The sequence below is a fragment of the Somniosus microcephalus genome, chromosome 18 (genome assembly GCF_052327205.1).
Source record: "Somniosus microcephalus isolate GS21.2 chromosome 18, FLI_Smic_1.0, whole genome shotgun sequence".
Lineage (NCBI taxonomy): Eukaryota > Metazoa > Chordata > Chondrichthyes > Squaliformes > Somniosidae > Somniosus > Somniosus microcephalus.
In genome coordinates, this window is record NC_141004.1 from 28,429,130 (window position 1) to 28,447,934 (window position 18,805).

Here is an 18,805-nt window from a genome sequence, read left to right on the forward strand (position 1 = left end):
ATATCCCTTCCAAAGCCAATATATCTTTACAGAGGTCCAGTGCCCAAAACTGAACACAGTGCTCCAGTGAGGGTTGACCAACGATCTATAAAATTGAAGCATCACATCCTCACTTTTGAATTCCAACCCCCTTGAAATAAAGGCCAACATTTCATTAACCTTTTTGTTTACCTTTTGTACCTGTGCTGTTTTTAGTGATCTATGTACCTGGGCACCTTAATCCCTTCGCTCCTCCACAACACCTAGCCTCTCACTAGTAAGAAAATAGTTGGAAACCTAACATTAGCATGGGAGGAACCAGTTATTCAATGTTTTGATTCAACATTGTATGTTAAAGGACCATAGTGTGTGTAATGAAAAATGGCTACACATCAAATCAATCCTACTCCTTCTACAAGCCATATTGCTAATGGTAGTGTTGGAGCAAGGAACAGAGTTTTGGTGAGTAGTGGGAAGTTTAGGAGGTGGTAGTTTTAGTAGATTTTTATCAGACAGGAAGTGGTAGATTTGTGACGTTGAGCCGTGGGAGATCTGGGAGGTGGAGGTGACTTGTAAAGGAAAAGTGCAAGTGGCAGTGAGCGGCGAGTGGCGGTAAGGAGAGGGTGGGAAGTGCCAGGTGAATGAAAAGTGGGAGCAGTATGGATGGAGGAATGAGGTAGAACAGGAGTAGCAAGAATAGAGGCAGGAGAAGCAGGCTGGGGACAAGATGACTCAGAATAGGGCGATGTTGTTGTGCGCTCTGCCGGTTGGTGCAAGGCATGAAGTGACAAAGAGAAGGGGAGCAATGGAAGACCAAGTGGGGCAATGGAAGTTCACGAGAGGCAATGAAGAGAATTGGGCCACTGGTCTGATAAATGAGGGATGGGCCTTGTTGGCTGCTTAATTATTTATGCCAGTTTCTCAGCAGTGGGAAACTGACTGTAATTTCTCTTGGTCATCACCCTTTCTCCCCCCACACCCCACTCCGCTGCTCACCTATTCTCCACTGGTCCCACTACCCCTGCCTCCTTCTCTGCCCCTTACTGCGCAACCCTAATATCTCCCCCCACACCCACTTTGGTATCATCTCATACTCGCTCAATCACCTACACTAAACTTTAAAGAAAATTAATAATTTTAAAAAGAATTTCCTCCACTCCCCTCAAGTTCTACTGGCAAGTCATCGAGCCACATAAGGGGATATTAGGACAGGTGAGCAAAATCTTGGTCAAAGAGGTAGATTTAATGAGAGTCTTTACAGAGAATTGAGTGGGGGAGGTTTAGGATGGGAATTTGAGAGCTTGGGGCCTTTAATTCAAAATATGATAAACATTTGGAACAATTTAGTTGATAATGCAGTGAAGTCAGACATTTACTAATTTTTTTTAATGAGACATTAACATGCATGATGTTATTTCGATGACGATGGGAACAGGTGCAGTGGGCCAGATAAACTTTCATTCTGTATCATAAGTACAGTTAGTTTCTTAGTGGAAACTAAAACATTGCTCTCTTGTCAGTTGTTGGATGTCAATCTCCTGAACTGCTCACAAATGGCCACATAGTCACAGGATTTGGACCTACATACAAACATCGGGAGATGATCACCTACAGCTGTAATGAAGGTTATGAAATGGTTGGCAACAGTGTCATTGAATGTAGTGAGAACAACACATTTGTACCACCACCACCAACCTGCAGACCACGTGAGTAAACATTCCTTTAACTTGAGAATGGAATCAAAAGATGTGGGTGGAGCTTTTTGCAATCTGTTGAAACTCTGTTAGCGCCTGAATGTTGGGATTGATTTTTCCCAGTTTGCATTGGCACATTGATTTTTTTTCTTGCAGTTTTAACGCCATACATTGGCCCCTTTTATCATGTCTGGTCACAAACGCTCACACAGGGTTGAATTCGCCCCTCCGCACCCCCCACCACCCGAGTGGAATTCCGGTGGCTGGCAGGCAGTACGCGCGACCAGCCGCTCAGTAGTCGTGGCAGGCGGCCTGGCCTCAATTGCATTGTAACAGTGGGCTATCTCACCAATGCACGCTGCCAGTTCCGAGCTGCCACAATATCAGGCGGTCCACTTGGCCTCCTGATCTGAAGAACTCGTCAACTCCCCTGAGCTGTCTGCTCCACTTTGGTGCCCTCAGGCCCATCACCAGCAATACCACCACTTTCCACTTTGCAATACTTCACCATAAATGTAATTCTTGTTAAAAGTAATGGATGCAATATCATGGGCACAATTTCCTGATGGGTCCTCCCAGCATCCGCCAGGAGCCCAGAAGTGGAAGGTAAAGTGCATTGCTAATGAGTTTGCCGCATTATACAGTCTTACATAAACATAAATTTCCATAAACAAACAGAATTTACTTCATAAATGTGGACAGAGAAGTATTAAATATCCATCCACTAATACTGCCAAATGTATTCTTAGCTTAGAATAGCTTTATCCACTGATTCTGTGTAAATCTTCTGCGATTGGGAACTGTTTGACGTACTGTACATAATCAACCTCGTATTCAAGCTTCACACTTAATTTTATTTTTGCTCACTGTGCTAGATTTTGCCAGTAACAATTTTGGTCTCCTTATGTTTAAAGGTTCCTGTGGTAAGCTTCCACAATTGGAAAATGGCTCACCAACTGAGGGATTAATTTCTCGGACCTCATTTACTGTTGGTACTGAAGTTAATTACAGTTGTTATACGGGCTACACACTGAAAAATGAAAGTTCAACATCTGTTACCTGTCAGGTTGATTCAACTTGGACACCATTACAGGCCATTTGTGAACGTAAGTGATAAGTGTAACTTTATTTTCCCTGCTAATTCACTTTGTGCATCCTCTCCTAAAGGAAGTGACTTGTGCTGGAGTGCAGTTCTCTCAGCGCAAGCAACCTTCAGTACCTTAGAGTACACAAGTCTTAAGCTGGAACTAATGGTTAGTGATCAGGAGTGGGAACCACTTTTTTCTTCATTCATTCAGAGATGCTGATGCCAACTTGATGGGGAGGTTTTCTTTACAAAAATTTTAAAAAATTCTATATTTTTGCCATTTGTTCACAGTTTGTATTTTGAAACACAACCCTGAAAATGTCAACTATGTTTATATCATTGTTAAAAGAATATAAATTGTAATTTGGCACAGTATAATCTGATGTTGTCAGCCATAGATGAATTGCTATATATTAATGAGTGTGAATTGTTAAATATAGTCAGCATAATCCATAGTTAATGATCCATCGTTAAATCATGCTCATCTTCCCTCCTCTTCCTTTCTCGTTTAAGATCCAACTAGATCTGTGTCTGTGCCCCACTGAATTACTTGTGTTAGTGCAGCACATAGGAAACTGTTGCATTAATATGCTGATCAAGCTTGAGTGAAATAATTGATATTGAGGAGGTGACAAAAGCCTGGAGAAATATTTCAGTGGTGGTGGTGCTGAGGTAGAAGCAGGTAACGTTACTGAAGGGGAAATAAGTGATCTTTCTGATGGATAAGAGAGTGGTAGTCAGGGAGGAGAATGAAATTCAGGGAGGTTGCTGATTCTTTGGCAGGAGCCAAACAGGATGGCTTCAGTCTTGCAGATAAATTGAAGAAAGGTCTTCCTTAACTATGTCAGATAAGCAGCTGAGCTCAACCGTGGTCATTGCAGAGTCAGGCATGGTGGTGAAGTAGTAATGGATGGTATTAGCATACATATGGAAGTTGAATCCATGCCTACAAATGTTGTCACCGAGGAACAGTGTATCGATGAGAAAAAGAAGGGGCACAAGACGGAATTTTGGGGCACTCCAACATCGATAGTGTGCTAGTTGGTATAAAAATTAATTCAATATTTCAAGTATGCTGTCACTACTGTGCACGAGCTACAATATGCCCACTCATGTGTGAAATGATTCTATTCCTACGGCAACATGCGGTGCAGTTTTACCAGGCACCTACTTGCAAACTATGTGGGTGATGATTTTTTAAGAGTTTTTTTTAAAACTGAAATTGAAGTACTTTTCAATGACCAATTGAGCAAAGTGAACCCTTACAGCTTGAATGTTGTACGTACCAGTTTATATCACATTCTAACTTGGTGGTCACACACACGCACACACCTCGAGCCTGAATTTGCGATCGGACGCTTCCCGTGGGCAGATGCCTCCGATCACCAAATTTTCTATGCATTTACCTGGTGGTTCGGGAGATACGAAACCTTGCGATCCTAGGCCTCTCCTGATAGAAATGCGCAGAGGCCCACGTAACCCAGGGGTGCATGCGGTTCGCAAGCGCCCCAGGGATCACGTGGGCCAGCCCAACCATTGAAAGAATGGAATCCCCACTCATATTAATACGAGTTCCGTATGTATGGAAGTGTCGTAAGTATGAATGGGGATGACTTAAAAAATACACAACACATGAATTTTTTTTTTACATTACATATATAAAATTAATTAAATTGGCATTTAATTAAATATTTTAAACAATTTTAATTTTTTGAATGAAACAATTATGTTATAACGGGGATAAAAATTAACTTACCTTATTGGACAGGGTTATTGATGTATAAGTGAGTGATAAAAAATAAAATGTTATTTTTAAAAATTCTTATGCTGGTAAAAACAGGCGTAAGCATTCCACGGTCTTTCAGCGGGCGGAAGTTGGGCAATTAGCGCAACTCCCCACCCGCAGAGGCCCTTTTCCTGGGGATGTGGAGGATCTGTAGTGTCGGGTTTTAGCGCATGCGCTTCGCAAGCCTAGACCCGGCACCTGCGCGGCCCCTACGGGCGCGTGCGCACCTCGTATGCATCTGTAGGGGTCGCAAAATACGGCCCACTGTCTTTTAATCTGGAAAACATGGTGAAATAGTGAGTGGACATTTCCCTTGCATTATTAATAGAGAAAGTTCACCCCAAAGTGGCATGTAGGAACACTTCCTAAAACATCACAGGACTGAGGCACAAGGTGAGAAGGCCTGTCTTCAAGCTGAAGATGCTGGAGCAGCAGCAGGATATCCGTGATGGTATCTCTCATCTGCTTAGTGTGATGCATCAGATATCTGGAGATGAGTAGCTGCAGCTGTAATGCAGGTTATGAATTGGCCGACAAGAATGTTGGTAAATGTAGTGAGAACATAAGAATTAGGAGCAGGAGTCGGCCATACGGCCCCTCGAGCCTGTTCCGCCATTCAATAAGATCACGGCTGATCTTCAACCTCAACTCCACTTCCCTGCCTGATCCACCATATCCCTTGATTCCCCGGGAGTCTAACAATCTACCTATCTCAGCCTTGAAGATACTCAATGATTTAGCATCCACAGCCCTATCGGGTAGAGAATTCCAAAGATGAGATATTTGTTGCCCAATCACATTGAGATGCTTCCTGCCTGCCATGTTGGAGGCTTGAGAGGCTTTTTAGTGCCTAAAAACGTGAGCTCCACAACTGAATTTCTAGGCCCTTGTGTTTTGGACTGCTGGTAAAGATACTCCTAGATGCATGCAGAGGGAGATTGAAGGCAGAGCCCTATTAATAAGGGATATTGCACCGTTGAGTGAATCTTGTGTATATTTTGCCAACATTTTCAAAGTGACTTCCAGAATTAGGAGAAGTTGGTAGCAGTTTCATATATTAATTCCAAAGAAATACGTTGAAAGAAATCATTTGAGCTCCTGGTATTTTGTAATATTTCTACCTTTGCCATTTTTTCTATCTAGCATTGAACTGTGGTAATCCAGGAGAGATTCTGAATGGGTATTATGAGGCACCAAAAACTACATTTAGAAGCAAGGTTACTCTTTATTGTAATGAAGGGTGAGTTGTCCTTACTCAGATTGCTGAATAGTTTGGTGAAGATTTATTTTTAAAATGCTGTGAATGTGGTGACAGCAGTCCACAGCATCTCCATGTTGGTGCAACAATGCCACTTACCCAACCCAAGACAACCATTACCTGTTGTTTACATTTTTGAAGACAGCCGTCACTGTGGCTACCGTGTGAGGCTTGTAACTGAATGTAACACTATGGGCAGTACCTTTACACATTCTACTCTCACCAGTCATGTAATTGTCCAAGGACACCCTCAAAGCCTCCTTGAAAAAGTGCAACATCCCCACGGACACCTGGGAATCCCTGGCCCAAGACTGCACAAAGTGGAGGAGAAGCATCCGGGAAGGCACTGAATACCTCGAGTCTCTTCGCCAGGAGGAAGCGGAAGCAAAGCGCAAACAGCGGATGGAGTGCACGTCAACCCAAGCACTCCACCCACCCGCCCCTTCAACCACCGTCTGCCCCACCTGTGACAGAGACTGTCGGTCCCGCATTGGACTCATCAGTCACCTGAGAGCTCATTTTTAATGTGGAAGCACGTCATCCTCGGTTCCGAGGGACTGCCTAAGAAGAAGAAGAATTGTCCAATTAGTGCTAAATTCTGGGCTATTGATGCTGTCCAAATTTCACCGACTGGTCAAGCTCCTGTCACTTAGCTTCTTCGAGAACAATTGCAATATTTAATTTATGATTGATCTGTAGATCTATAATTTGAGTTCAACATTGGAGGTTTGTGCCTGCTGGTTCCTCAAAACTGCAATTCAGCTCTGTGAGCCAAGAAGCACCAATATCCTTCCTAAGACGAGCTGACCTGAAATACGTTTGCTCTTCCATATGATTTCTGACCAACACTTCGTCCAGTAATAGTATAATATGTCTTGATTTTCAATGTGCCCCTGTGCTAATGTAACCCAGGACCCTGACTAGCATGTTTCTGTTTCTCCAGGTACCGAATGGTGGGTCGGAACTATCGGTTGTGTACAGCTGATGGCTGGGATGGCCAGGCCCCAACCTGTGAATGTAAGTTAGGGCTCCAAATGTCTGGCTTCACTTTCTGTGCCAAACAATTACGTCAAGTTCTAAAATATTGTATAATGTTTTATAAAGTACCCCAATTAGCTTTACAGTGAATGATTGTCAGAATTGTAATGGTGCGATTGTACATGGCCAGGAGAAGGAATAGGATTCATGGGCTGCTTGGCATTTTCTTTTCAATTTATTAATTGATTTCCATTCCCACGGTGATAAATAGTTCGACTGCTGATGAAGGAAGAAAAGTAACAATTGTCGATTTTGTTTTTAAAATGTGCTTTTTCAGTCAAAGTGTAAATGTACTTGGATTAATACTTTCAATATCAATTCCACAGGAATTTGCTTCTGGTGCAGTTACTGTGCTGTAATTGCCAAATTGAGCTGTAATTAAAGGGATGGATGTTTTTGTTTGGGGAAAGAAATTAGTCAACCAAAGTTTACTTAATTAATACAACTTAATTCCCAATTAATTTGTGCTATTTAAATAAGTAGGTGGAACTCGCTATCACAAGGAGTAGCTGAGGCGAACGGGGTTGATGCATTTAAGTGAAGTTAGATAAGCAGATGAGGGAAAAAGGAATAGAACGATATGTTGATGGGGTTCGATGAAGAGGGGTGGAAGAGGCTCGTGTGGAGCATAAACACCGGCCTGTTGGGCCGAATGGCCTGTTCAGTGCTGTAAACACTTTGTAAATTTCCTCCCTTTTATTTAATGTTTCAGATTTTACAATCCTGTGACATGTGCTGTACCCTAAGTGGCAAGCAACTAACCTTCCAGTGTTCACGGTTCACCCTGGCTTCTCTGTATTCATCACTTTTTCTGTTTACCTGCTCACCTTAAAAACAAAATGTAGCTGAGATAAGTTGATTAGGTTGTTGCGAGGATTATTGGGAGGGGGCAGAAAGGAAACGTCAGTGAAGAATGCCCATGGCCTGCTCTGAATTGCATGTATTGGTTCATCAGTGTGCTGTGCCATTGACCTGACTGAGATTAATCCCTGAAGCTCTTAATCTACCGTCTGTTCAGGACTCGAACTCAATTAAATTTTCCCCTGGCCATCACACGTGATAATCTTCCACCTAGTATCGGGATATGTCCAACACCTCTCTATGGAGAGCACTAGGAATGTGGAATGGTAGCAAAATTCACTTTTTTTAATGCCCCTGTAATCTTCCTCCTGGGTTGCTGGCTGCAGTGTCCAGGAGATTAATCTTTAATTCCTGGAGTCTCCAGGCCCCTCCCGGAGGGTTGAACCCTCCCTTTAACCCAGTTGCTAGTGTGTGAAACTGCAACACAACCTGCCTGTGAGAATAAAGTCATATTGCAGGTCGTCGTACGTGTCTTCACACTGTTGCCTTTGGGGAACTGTATGAAGTGGTGGAAGGATTTCTGGCCGCGATTAACGCTCCTTCCGTGACCATAACGATCTTCGTACCAGCCATTAGGGTGGTTAGTCGTATGGACGCAAGTATCCCGCTGGATGTCAACCCAGAATTTAGAGCCGGAGCTCCAACTCCACTTGCCGGGACTGTCTGGAGCGGGGTTCGAAACCCTATGCCTTCTGGCCCAGCAGCGGGGATGCTACCGCTACGCCAAAGGCCCACTCCATATTGCAGGTGATGACGTCTCATACAGTAGTTGGGATGCTGAAAACATAGGTAATTAATAGTTAATGTTAAATATTCATGTGTGGCACCATCCTATACTTGAGCAACTCTACTAACAGTTCTGATTTACATGCAAACTTCGGTGATGGAGGGGGTGGATATTGAGTTCAGTGGCAAGGGTACCAATCAAGTTTTGGATATTGTTCAGCTTCTTGAATGTTGTTGTGGTGGCACCCATCCAGGCGAGTGGCATGAATGTTACCTGCCACATGTCAGCTCACGTCGGAATGTTGTAGGCTGGGATTGGCTGCTTCTTTGTCAGGGAAGTTATGAATAGAGCTGAACACTGGAATCGTCAGTAATTGCTGTAGAAGTTGGTCTTTTTTCCTCTTGATTTATTTCTTCTGTAATCAAGTTCAGAATTTGTTTTCAGTTTATATCTCGTCCACCGTGTATTATTTTATAGATTAACTCATTGGTTTTTAATGATGCATTAACAAGGATAATATTTCTATGAAGTTGGGAACATGAGTCATGAACCAAATGGACTTTCAATCAGCACCATAAGAACAGTTAATTGTTTAATGGAGACTAAAACTTTGCTCTTTTGTCAGTTGTTGGATGTCAATCTCCTGAACTGCTCGCAAATGGCCACATAGTCTCAGGCTTTGGACCTACATACAAACATCGGGAGACGATCACCTACAGCTGTAATGACGGTTATGAAATGGTTGGCAACTATGTCATTGAATGTAGTGAGAACAACACATTTGTACCACCACCACCTACCTGCAGACCATGTGAGTAAACATTTCTTAAACTTTTTTCTTATTCATTTATGGGATGCGGCTGTCACTGTCAAGACCAGCATTTATTGCCCATCCCTAATTTCCTTGAGCAGGTGGTGGTAAGCTGCCTTCTTAAGTCGCTGCAGTCCGTGTGGTGAAGGGACTCCCACAGTGCTGTTCGGGGCGGAGTTCCAGGATTTTGACCCAGCGATGATAAAGGAAGAGCGACATATTTCCAAGTCAGGATGGTGTGTGACTTGGAGGGCAGTGTGGAGTTGATGGTGTTCCTATGTGGCTGCTGCCCTTGTCCTTCTAGGTGGTAGGGTTTGTGGGTTTGGAAGAGCTGTTGAAGACACCTGAGAATGGAATCAAAAGATGTAGGGGGAACATTTTGCAAATCTGTTGAAACTATGTAAATATCTGAATGTTGGGATTGATGTTTCCCATTTGGCATTGCAATAATTTTTTTTCTTGCTGTTCTTAATAAAATAAATGGGAATAATTTTCAGTGAGCCAATGGACAGAGGAAGCTGAATGCATTAATACCATACATTTGTTCCTTTTATCATGTCTTAATTTTGTGGTCACAAACACACATATAGGGCAGAGTTCCAGATTTCGATGACTATTTCTGTGGAAAAAGTGCTTCCTCTTTTCATTCCTAAATGGCCTAGCTCTGATTTTACGATGATGTGCCCATTGTTTAGATTCCTCCAGCATGGGGAATAATTTCTCTGTATCTTCGCAATCAAATCCCTAAATCATTTAAAATACCTCAATTAGACCACCCTCAACCTTCTAAACTTAAGGAAATAGAGGCAACATTTATGCAACCTATCTTAATTTAATGCTTTAGGTCCTGGTATCATTCTGGTGAATCTGCACCATATCCCTTCCAAGGCCAATATATCTTTACAGAGGTCCAGTGCCCAAAACTGAACACAGTGCTCCAGTGAGGGTGGACCAGGGATCTATAAAATTGATGCATCACCTCCTCACTTTTGAATTCCAACCCCCTTGAAATAAAGGCCAACATTTCATTAATCATTTTGTTTATCTTTTGTACCTGTGCTGTTTTTAGTGATCTATGTACCTGGGCACCTTAATCCCTTCGCTCCTCCACAGCACCTAGCCTCTCACTAGTAAGAAAATAGTTGGAAACCTAACATTAGCATGGGAGGAAACAGTTATTCAATGTTTTGATTCAACATTGCATGTAAAAGGACCATAGTGTGTGTAATGAAAAATGGCTACACATCAAATCCTGCTCCTTCTACAAGCCATATTGCTAATGGTAGTGTTGGAGCAAGGAGCAGAGTTTTGGTGAGTGGTGGGGAGCTTAGGAGCTGGTAGTTTTAGTCGATTTTTATCAGACAGGGAGTGGTAGTTTTGTGACGTTGAACCGTGGGAGATCTGGGAGATGGAGGTGACTTGTAAAGGAAAAGAGCAAGCAGCAGTGAGCGGCGAGTGGCGGTAAGGAGTGGCTGGGAAGTGCCAGGCGAATGAAAAGTGGGAGCAGTATTGATGGAGGAATGAGGTAGAACAGGAGTAGCAAGAAAACCGGCAGGAGAAGCAGGCTGGGGAAAAGGTGACTCAGAATAGGGCGATGTTGTTGTGCGGTCTGCCGGTTGGTGCAAGGCACGAAGTGATGAAGAGAAGGGGAGCAATGGAAGACCAAGTGGGGCAATGGAAGTTCACGAGAGGCAATGAAGAGAATTGGGCCACTGGTTTCATAAATGAGGGATGGGTCTTGTTGGCTGCTTAATTATTTATGCCAGTTTCTCAGCAGTGGGAAACTGACTGTAATTTCTCTTGGTCATCACCCTTTCTCCCCCCACACCCCACTCCGCTGCTCACCTATTCTCCACTGGTCCGACTCCACTGCCTTCTACTCTACCTCTTACTGCGCAACCCTAATATCATCCCCCCATGCTACACCCCCCCACCTTGGTACCATCTCATACTCGCTCAATCACCTACACTAAACTTTAAAGAAAATTAATAATTTTAAAAAGAATTTCCTCCACTCCCCTCAAGTTCTACTGGCAAGTCATCGAGCCACATAAGGAGATATTAGGACAGGTGAGTAAAAGCTTGGTCAAAGAGGTAGATTTATTGAGAGTCTTTACGGAGAATTGAGTGGGGGAGGTTTAGGGTGGGAATTTGAGAGCTTGGGGCCTTTAATTGAAAATATGATAAACATTTGGAACAATTTAGTTGATAATGCAGTGAAGTCAGACATTTACTAATTTTTTTTAATGATACCTTAACATGCATAATGTTATTTCGATGATGATCGGAACAGGCGCAGTTGGCCAGATAGACTTTTATTCAGTATCATAAGTACAGTTAGTTTCTTAGTGGAGACTAAAACATTGCTTTCTTGTCAGTTGTTGGATGTCAATCTCCTGAACTGCTCGCAAATGGCCACATAGTCTCTGGATTTGGACCTACATACAAACATCGGGAGACGATCACCTACAGCTGTAATGAAGGTTATGAAATGGTTGGCAAAAGTGTCATTGAATGTAGTGAGAACAACACATTTGTACCACCACCACCAACCTGCAGACCACGTGAGTAAACATTCCTTTAACTTGAGAATGGAATCAAAATATGTGGGTGGAGCTTTTTGCAATCTGTTGAAACTCTGTTAACGCCTGAATGTTGGGATTGATTTTTCCCAGTTTGCATTGGCACGTTGATTTTTTTTTCTTGCAGTTTAAAAAAATGAAAATGGAATACTTTCAGTGACCAATGAGCAGAGGAAACGTAATGCTTTAACATCATACCTTGGCCCCTTTTATCACGTCTGGTCACAAACGCTCATACGGGGGTGAATATCCCTCGCCCACCCCAGCACCCGAGTGGAATTCCGATGGCTGGCCGGCAGTATGTGTGACCGGATGCTCAGTAGTCGTGGCAGGAGGCCTGGTCCATTTTGAAGGCCTGGCCTGATTTGCATCGGAACAGTGGGCTATCTCTGTAGTACAGGCCCCACCAATGCAGGCCGCCAGTTCCGGGCTGCCACAATATCAGGCGGTCCACTTGTCCTCCTGAGCTGAAGAACTCGTCAACTTCTCTGAGCTATCTGCTGCCCCTTTGGTGCCCTCAGGATACCCACCGCCCGTCACCAGCAACACCAGCACTTTCCACGTTGCAATACTTCACCGTAAATGCAATGCTTCTTAAAATTACTGGATGCAAATCTTGGGCACAATTTCCTGATGTGTCCTCCCAGCATCCGCCAGAGCATAGAAGTGGACGGTTTAGTGCAGTGTTAGTGAGTTTGCCGCATTATACAGTCTTACATAAACATAAATTTCCATAAACAAACAGAACTTAACTCATAAATGTGGACAGAATATTAAACGACCATCCACTAATACTGCCTAATGTATTCTTAGCTCAGAATAGTTTTAAGAACATAAGAACATAAGAAATAGGAGCAGGAGTAGGCCAATCGGCCCCTCGAGCCTGCTCCACCATTAAATAAGATCATGGCTGATCTGATCCTAACCTCAAATCTTCTATCACTCTCCATCCCACCCGAACCCATGTGATCTCCCGGGAGAGGCGAAAAACCAGATAAAAAACTCAATGGCCAATTTGGGAGAAAAAATCTGGGAAATTCCTCTCCGACCCATCTAGGCGATCGAAATTCGTCCAGGAGATCACTCTGTCCCTATATTTTCTACAGTACTTACTGTCTGTAAAGGCGATCTCCACCCCAGCCAGGAACAGGAATAAAACCATCTCCTGAAATCTAACAGAATTAGAACACAAGAAGTAGGAGCAGAACCAGGCTACACGGCCCCTGGACCCACTCCACTACCCACAGGGCCATGACCATTCCGAACCTAGACTCATGTCCAATTTCCTGCCTGCTCCCCGTAACCCTTAATTCCCTTTACTTCTAGGAAACTATCTATTTCTGTTTTAAATTTATTTAATGATGCAGCTTCCACAGCTTTCTGGGGCAGCAAATTCCACAAACCTACCACCCTATTAGTGAAGAAGTTTCTCCTCATCTCAGTTTTGAAAGAGCAGCCCCTTATTCTAAGATTATGCCCCCTAGTTCTAGTTTCACCCATCATTGGGAACATCCTCACCGCATCCACCCGATCAAGCCCCTTCACAATCTTATATGTTTCAATAAGATCGCCTCTCATTCTTCTGAACTCCAATGAGTAGAGTCCCAATCTACTCAACCTCTCCTCATATGACCACCCCCTCATCCCCGGGATTAACCGAGTGAACCTTCTTTGTACTGACTCGAGAGCAAGTATGTCTTTTCTTAAGTATGGACACCAAAACTGTACGCAGTATTCCAGGTGCGGTCTCACCAATACCTTGTATAACTGCAGCAATACCTCCCTGTTTTTATATTCTACCCCCCTAGCAATAAAAGCCAACATTCCATTGGCCTTCTTGATCACTTGCTGCACCTGCATACTAACTTTTTGAATTTCGTGCACCAGGACCCCCAGATCCCTTTGTACTACAGTACTTTCCAGTTTCTTGCCATTAAGATAATAACTTGCTCTACGATTTTTCCTGCCAAAGTGCATAACCTCACACTTTCCAGTATTGTATTCCATCTGCCAAATCTCTGCCCACTTACTTAGCCTGTCTATGTCCCTTTGCAGGTTTTTTATGTCCTCCTCACTCACTACTTTCCCTCCCATCTTTGTATCATCTGCAAACTTTGATATGTTACACTTGGTCCCCTCCTCCAAATCGTTAATATAGATTGTAAAGAGTTGGGGACCCAGCACTGACCCCTGCGGAACACCACTAGTTACTGATTGCCAGTCTGAGAACGAACCATTTATCCCAACTCTCTGCTTTCTGTTAGATAGCCAATCCACCACCCATGCTAGAATATTACCCCCAATCCCGTGATTTTTTATCTTGAGCAATAATCTTCTGTGTGGCACCTTGTCAAATGCCTTTTGGAAGTCTAAATACACTACGTCCACTGGTTCCCCTTTATCCACCCTGTATGTTACTTCCTCAAAGAACTCAAGCAAATTTGTCAAACATGACTTCCCCTTCATGAAACCATGCTGAGTTTGTCCTATTAAATTATGATTATCCAAATGTCCCGTTACTGCCTCCTTAATAATGGACTCTAACATTTTACCAACCACAGATGTTAGGCTAACAGGTCTATAGTTTCCAGTCTTCTGCCTACTATTTTTAAATAAGGGTGTTACATTAGCAGTTTTCCAATCTGCCGGGACCTTTGCTGAGTCCAGGGAGTTTTGGAAAATTATTACCAATGCATCCACAATCCCTAACGTCACTTCCCTCAAGACTCTAGGATGTAAGCCATCAGGTCCAGGGGATTTATCCGCCTTGAGTCCCATTATTTTACCAAGTACCACTTCCTTAGTGATTTTAATCATATTTAGCTCCTCCCCCCCTAGAGCCCCCTGTTTGTCCAGTGTTGGGATATTCTTAGTGTCATCTACCGTAAAGACTGATACAAAATATTTGTTCAGCATTTTTGCCATCTCCATGTTTCCCACCATTAATTTCCCGGTCTCATCCTCTAAGGGACCAACATTTACTTTAGCCACCCTTTTTCTTTTTACATAACTATAGAAACTTTTGCTATCTGTTTTTATATTTTTTGCTAATTTACTTTCATAATCTATCTTCCCTTTCTTAATCAATCTTTTAGTTATTTTTTGCTGTCTTTTAAAGACTTCCCAATCTTCTATCCTCCCACTAGATTTGGCTACCTTATATGCCCTTGTTTTTAGTCGGATACTATCCTTAATTACTTTACTTAGCCACGGATGGCTATCTTTTCTTTCACACCCTTTTTGCCTCAGTGGAATATATATTTTTTGGAAGTTGTAAAATAACTCCTTAAATGTACACCACTGATCATGTACCGTCTTACCCTTTAATCTATTTTCCCAGTCCACTCTAATCAATTCCGCTCTCATACCTTCATAGTCTCCTTTATTCAAGCTCATCACGCTTGTTTGAGATCCAACCTTCTCACTCTCTAATTGAATATGGAATTCAACCATGTTATGGTCACTCATTCCAAGGGGATCCTTTACTAGGACATTTTTAATTAATCCTGTCTCATTACACAGGACCAAATCTAAGGTTGCTTGCCCCCTGGTCGGTTCAGTTACATACTGCTCAAGAAACCCATCCCTAATACACTCAATGAACTCATCCTCAAGGCAGCCCTGCCCAATTTGATTTGTCCAGTTAATATGATAGTTAAAATCCCCCATAATTATAGCCGTTCCCTTATTACAAGCCTCAACTATTTCCTGATTAATACTCCGTCCAACAGAGTTGCAACTGTTCGGAGGCCTATAGACTACGCCCACTCGTGTTTTTTCCCCTTATTGTTCCTTATCTCCACCCAAACTGTTTCACTATCCTGCTCCTTTGACCCAATATCATTTCTCTGTATTATAGTGATTCCTTCCTTTATTAACATAGCCACCCCACCTCCCCTCCCTTCCTGCCTGTCCTTCCTGATTGTTAAATAACCTGGTATGTTTAATTTCCAGTCATGGTCACCCTGCAGCCATGTTTCTGTAATGGCCACAAGATCATACCCATATGTAGTTATTTGTGCCGTTAACTCATTCATTTTGTTACGAATGCTACGTGTATTCAGATAAAGAACTTTCAAATATGTTTTGTGACACTTAGTTCCTGTTTTTTCCCCTTTTACTACTGTACCTTTTACTCCATACCTTCTGTCCCTTCCTGACACGTTCTGTTTTTTTATTCCCCCACTGCTACCTAAGTCTATGACCTTCTCCGTTGTCATTTCTATTATTTGCTCTCTAGAAACCTCCCCCCCACTAATTAGTTTAAAGCCCTCTCTACAGCCCTAGTTATATGATTCGCCAGGACTCTAGTCCCAGCACTGGCCAAGTGGAGTCCGTCCCAATGGAACAGCTCCCTCCTGTCCCAGTACTGGTGCCAGTGTCCCAAGAAGCAAAACCCATTTCTCCCACACCAGTCTTTGAGCCACGCATTTAACTCTTTAATTTTATTTATCCTAGCCAAATTCGCTCGTGGCTCAGGTAATAACCCAGAGATTATTACCCTTGAGGTTCTGTTTTTTAATTTGACCCCTAGCTGCTCATACTCCTTTAACAGAACCGCCTTCCTTGTCCTATCTACGTCGTTTGTCCCAACATGGACCACGACAACTGGATCCTCCCCCTCCCACTCCAAGTTTCTTTCCAGCCCAGAAGAGATGTCCTTAACCCTGGCACCGGGCAGGCAACACAGCCTTCGGGACTCCCGCTCTTGACTGCAGAGAACCCTATCTATCCCCCTAATGATACTATCCCCTACCACTACAACATTTCTTTTTACCCCCTCCACTTGAATGGCCCCCTGTACCACGGTGCTGTGGCCAGGTTGCTCATCCTCCCTGCAGTACCCGCTCCCGCCCTCACAGGGAGTAAGAACCTCGATCCTGCTTGACAAGAGCAAGGGCTGCGGCTCCTTCAACACTTCCTCCTGGATCCCTGTACCTGCCTCACTTGTAGTCGCACCGTCCTGTCCCTGACCACGGACTACATCTGCATTAATTAATTTCATAGGTGTGACCATCTCCTGAAACATAGTGTCCAGGAACTTCTCCCCCTCCCTGATGTGTCGCAGTGTCTGAAGCTCGGTCTCAAGCTCTTTAACATGGAGCTTGAGTTCCTCTAGCAGCAAACACTTATCGCAAATGTAATCACCGTGAGCCTCAATGGGGTCCACCAGCTCCCACATTTCGCAACAGTGACACATCACCTGTTCACCCATATCTATGTAATTAATTAAATTTCTTATTATTAGTTATGAAGACCCTCTGCCCCGAGATAGATGATAATATTACACCACTATTCAATAGGACTTACCAACTTAGTTATAAAAGAGAAGGAAGAAAACCAACCAACCAGCTGATCGCCAACCTCCTCTTTGAATACTGTCTGTGGGGCCTGTTTGGTTGACTCGTCTCGCTGCTCCACTTCCGCAGTGCTGTCTAAGCCTGGGAGAGGGGAACAAAACAGTGCAAAAAACACACCCTCACCTCCCACTTGCCCGAACTCTCCCACTTACCAAACTCTCGCAGCACTCAATGCACAGCACTCTGTGCACCAGCACTAGTCCCGCCCCTTTTATACCCGGATTCTACTTCCGGTTTAAACTCCCCAGCAGTTTAATATACATTTATAAAATTAAATTCACTTCAAATAGTTAACTTTTTAACACACTAAAATTCACAAAATACACTTAAATGATTTTTCTCCCACTTACCAAACTCTTGCAGCACTCAATCCACTGATTCTGTGTAAACCCTCTGCGATTGTGAACTGTATGACGTACTGTACATAATCAACCTCGTATTCAAGCTTCACACTTAATTTTATTTTTGCTCACTGTGCTAGATTTAGACAATCACACTTTTGGTCTCATGTTTAAAGGTTCTTGTGGCAAGCTTCCACAATTGGAAAATGGCTCACCAACTGAGGAATTAATTTCTCAGACCTCATTTGCTGTGGGTACTGAAGTTAATTACAGTTGTTATACGAACTACACACTGAAAAACGAAAGTTCAAGATCTGTCACCTGTCAGGTTGATTCAACTTGGACACCATTACAGGCCATTTGTGAACGTAAGTGATAAGGGTAACTTTATTTTCCCCACTAATTCACTTTGTACATCCTCTCCTAAAGGAAGTGACTTGTGCTGGAGTGCAGTTCTCTCAGTGCAAGCAACCTTCAGTATCTCACCCAAGAGGCCGTTCTTAGAGTTTGAACCGTGAATGTTGGCATGGAAGTTAACCATAGGATCCACCATACTGACCCCTGATTGTTTCTTCAATTAGAGTAAACAAGCCTTAAGCTGGAACTAATGGTTAGTGATCAGGAGTGGGAACCACTTTTTTCTTCATTCACTTGGAGATGCTGAAGCCAACTTGATGGGGAGGTTTTCTTCATGAAAAAAATGTTAAAATTCTACATTTTTGCTTTTTGTTCACAGAATGGTACAAGTTTGTATTTTGATACATAACCCTGAATGTAAAATCAGGTAGGGTTTAAAATGGGTGGCTGATACAATCTTCTAGGCTTCCTGTCAGGCTAGGTAAAAAATACCCCCCAATGATTCTCCCACGAACAATCTGCTGATTATTGAAAAGTAACTACAATTTCAAGTACATTCCTGTTACTGTGCATGAACTGCACATTTGTAGGCTGACCTGCTTCTCGAGGTACCATGTGTTCCTGTTTTACCTGGCACCAGTTAGCTTAGAGGTGCTCTACATCACCACACAACAAATAGTTCCCTTCCTAGGTATCAGGGTACGATATACTCATAGGGGGAAAATTGGGTATTGCCCATTTTAGGCGCTAATCTCAGCCGGGCGCAGAGTTTAGCGCCCGGCGCCAATTTTTCGCCTCTGACTGCAAAATTTGCCTCTGTCGCCCCTGAATATGATTTGAGCACTAAATCAGGCGTTGCACACCTCTCTTAAGATGCAAATGTCGGGGAGCAAGGCGTTACCTCAGAACGCTACCGAAGCTCAG

At 43.2% G+C, this 18,805-nt stretch overlaps 1 protein-coding gene across 1 annotated transcript in view; it reads left to right on the forward strand.

Annotated features, from left to right (window-relative positions):
- Window positions 1–18,805, forward strand: part of LOC147105178 (complement receptor type 1-like) — a 358,655-nt gene that overhangs the window by 182,592 nt on the left and 157,258 nt on the right. The window contains exons 34-39 of the mRNA XM_086011790.1: window positions 1,500–1,685; window positions 2,588–2,779; window positions 5,690–5,786; window positions 6,748–6,821; window positions 9,056–9,241; window positions 11,620–11,805. Coding sequence (XP_085867916.1) covers window positions 1,500–1,685; window positions 2,588–2,779; window positions 5,690–5,786; window positions 6,748–6,821; window positions 9,056–9,241; window positions 11,620–11,805 — 921 coding nt within the window. The remainder of the gene's footprint in view (window positions 1–1,499; window positions 1,686–2,587; window positions 2,780–5,689; window positions 5,787–6,747; window positions 6,822–9,055; window positions 9,242–11,619; window positions 11,806–18,805) is intronic.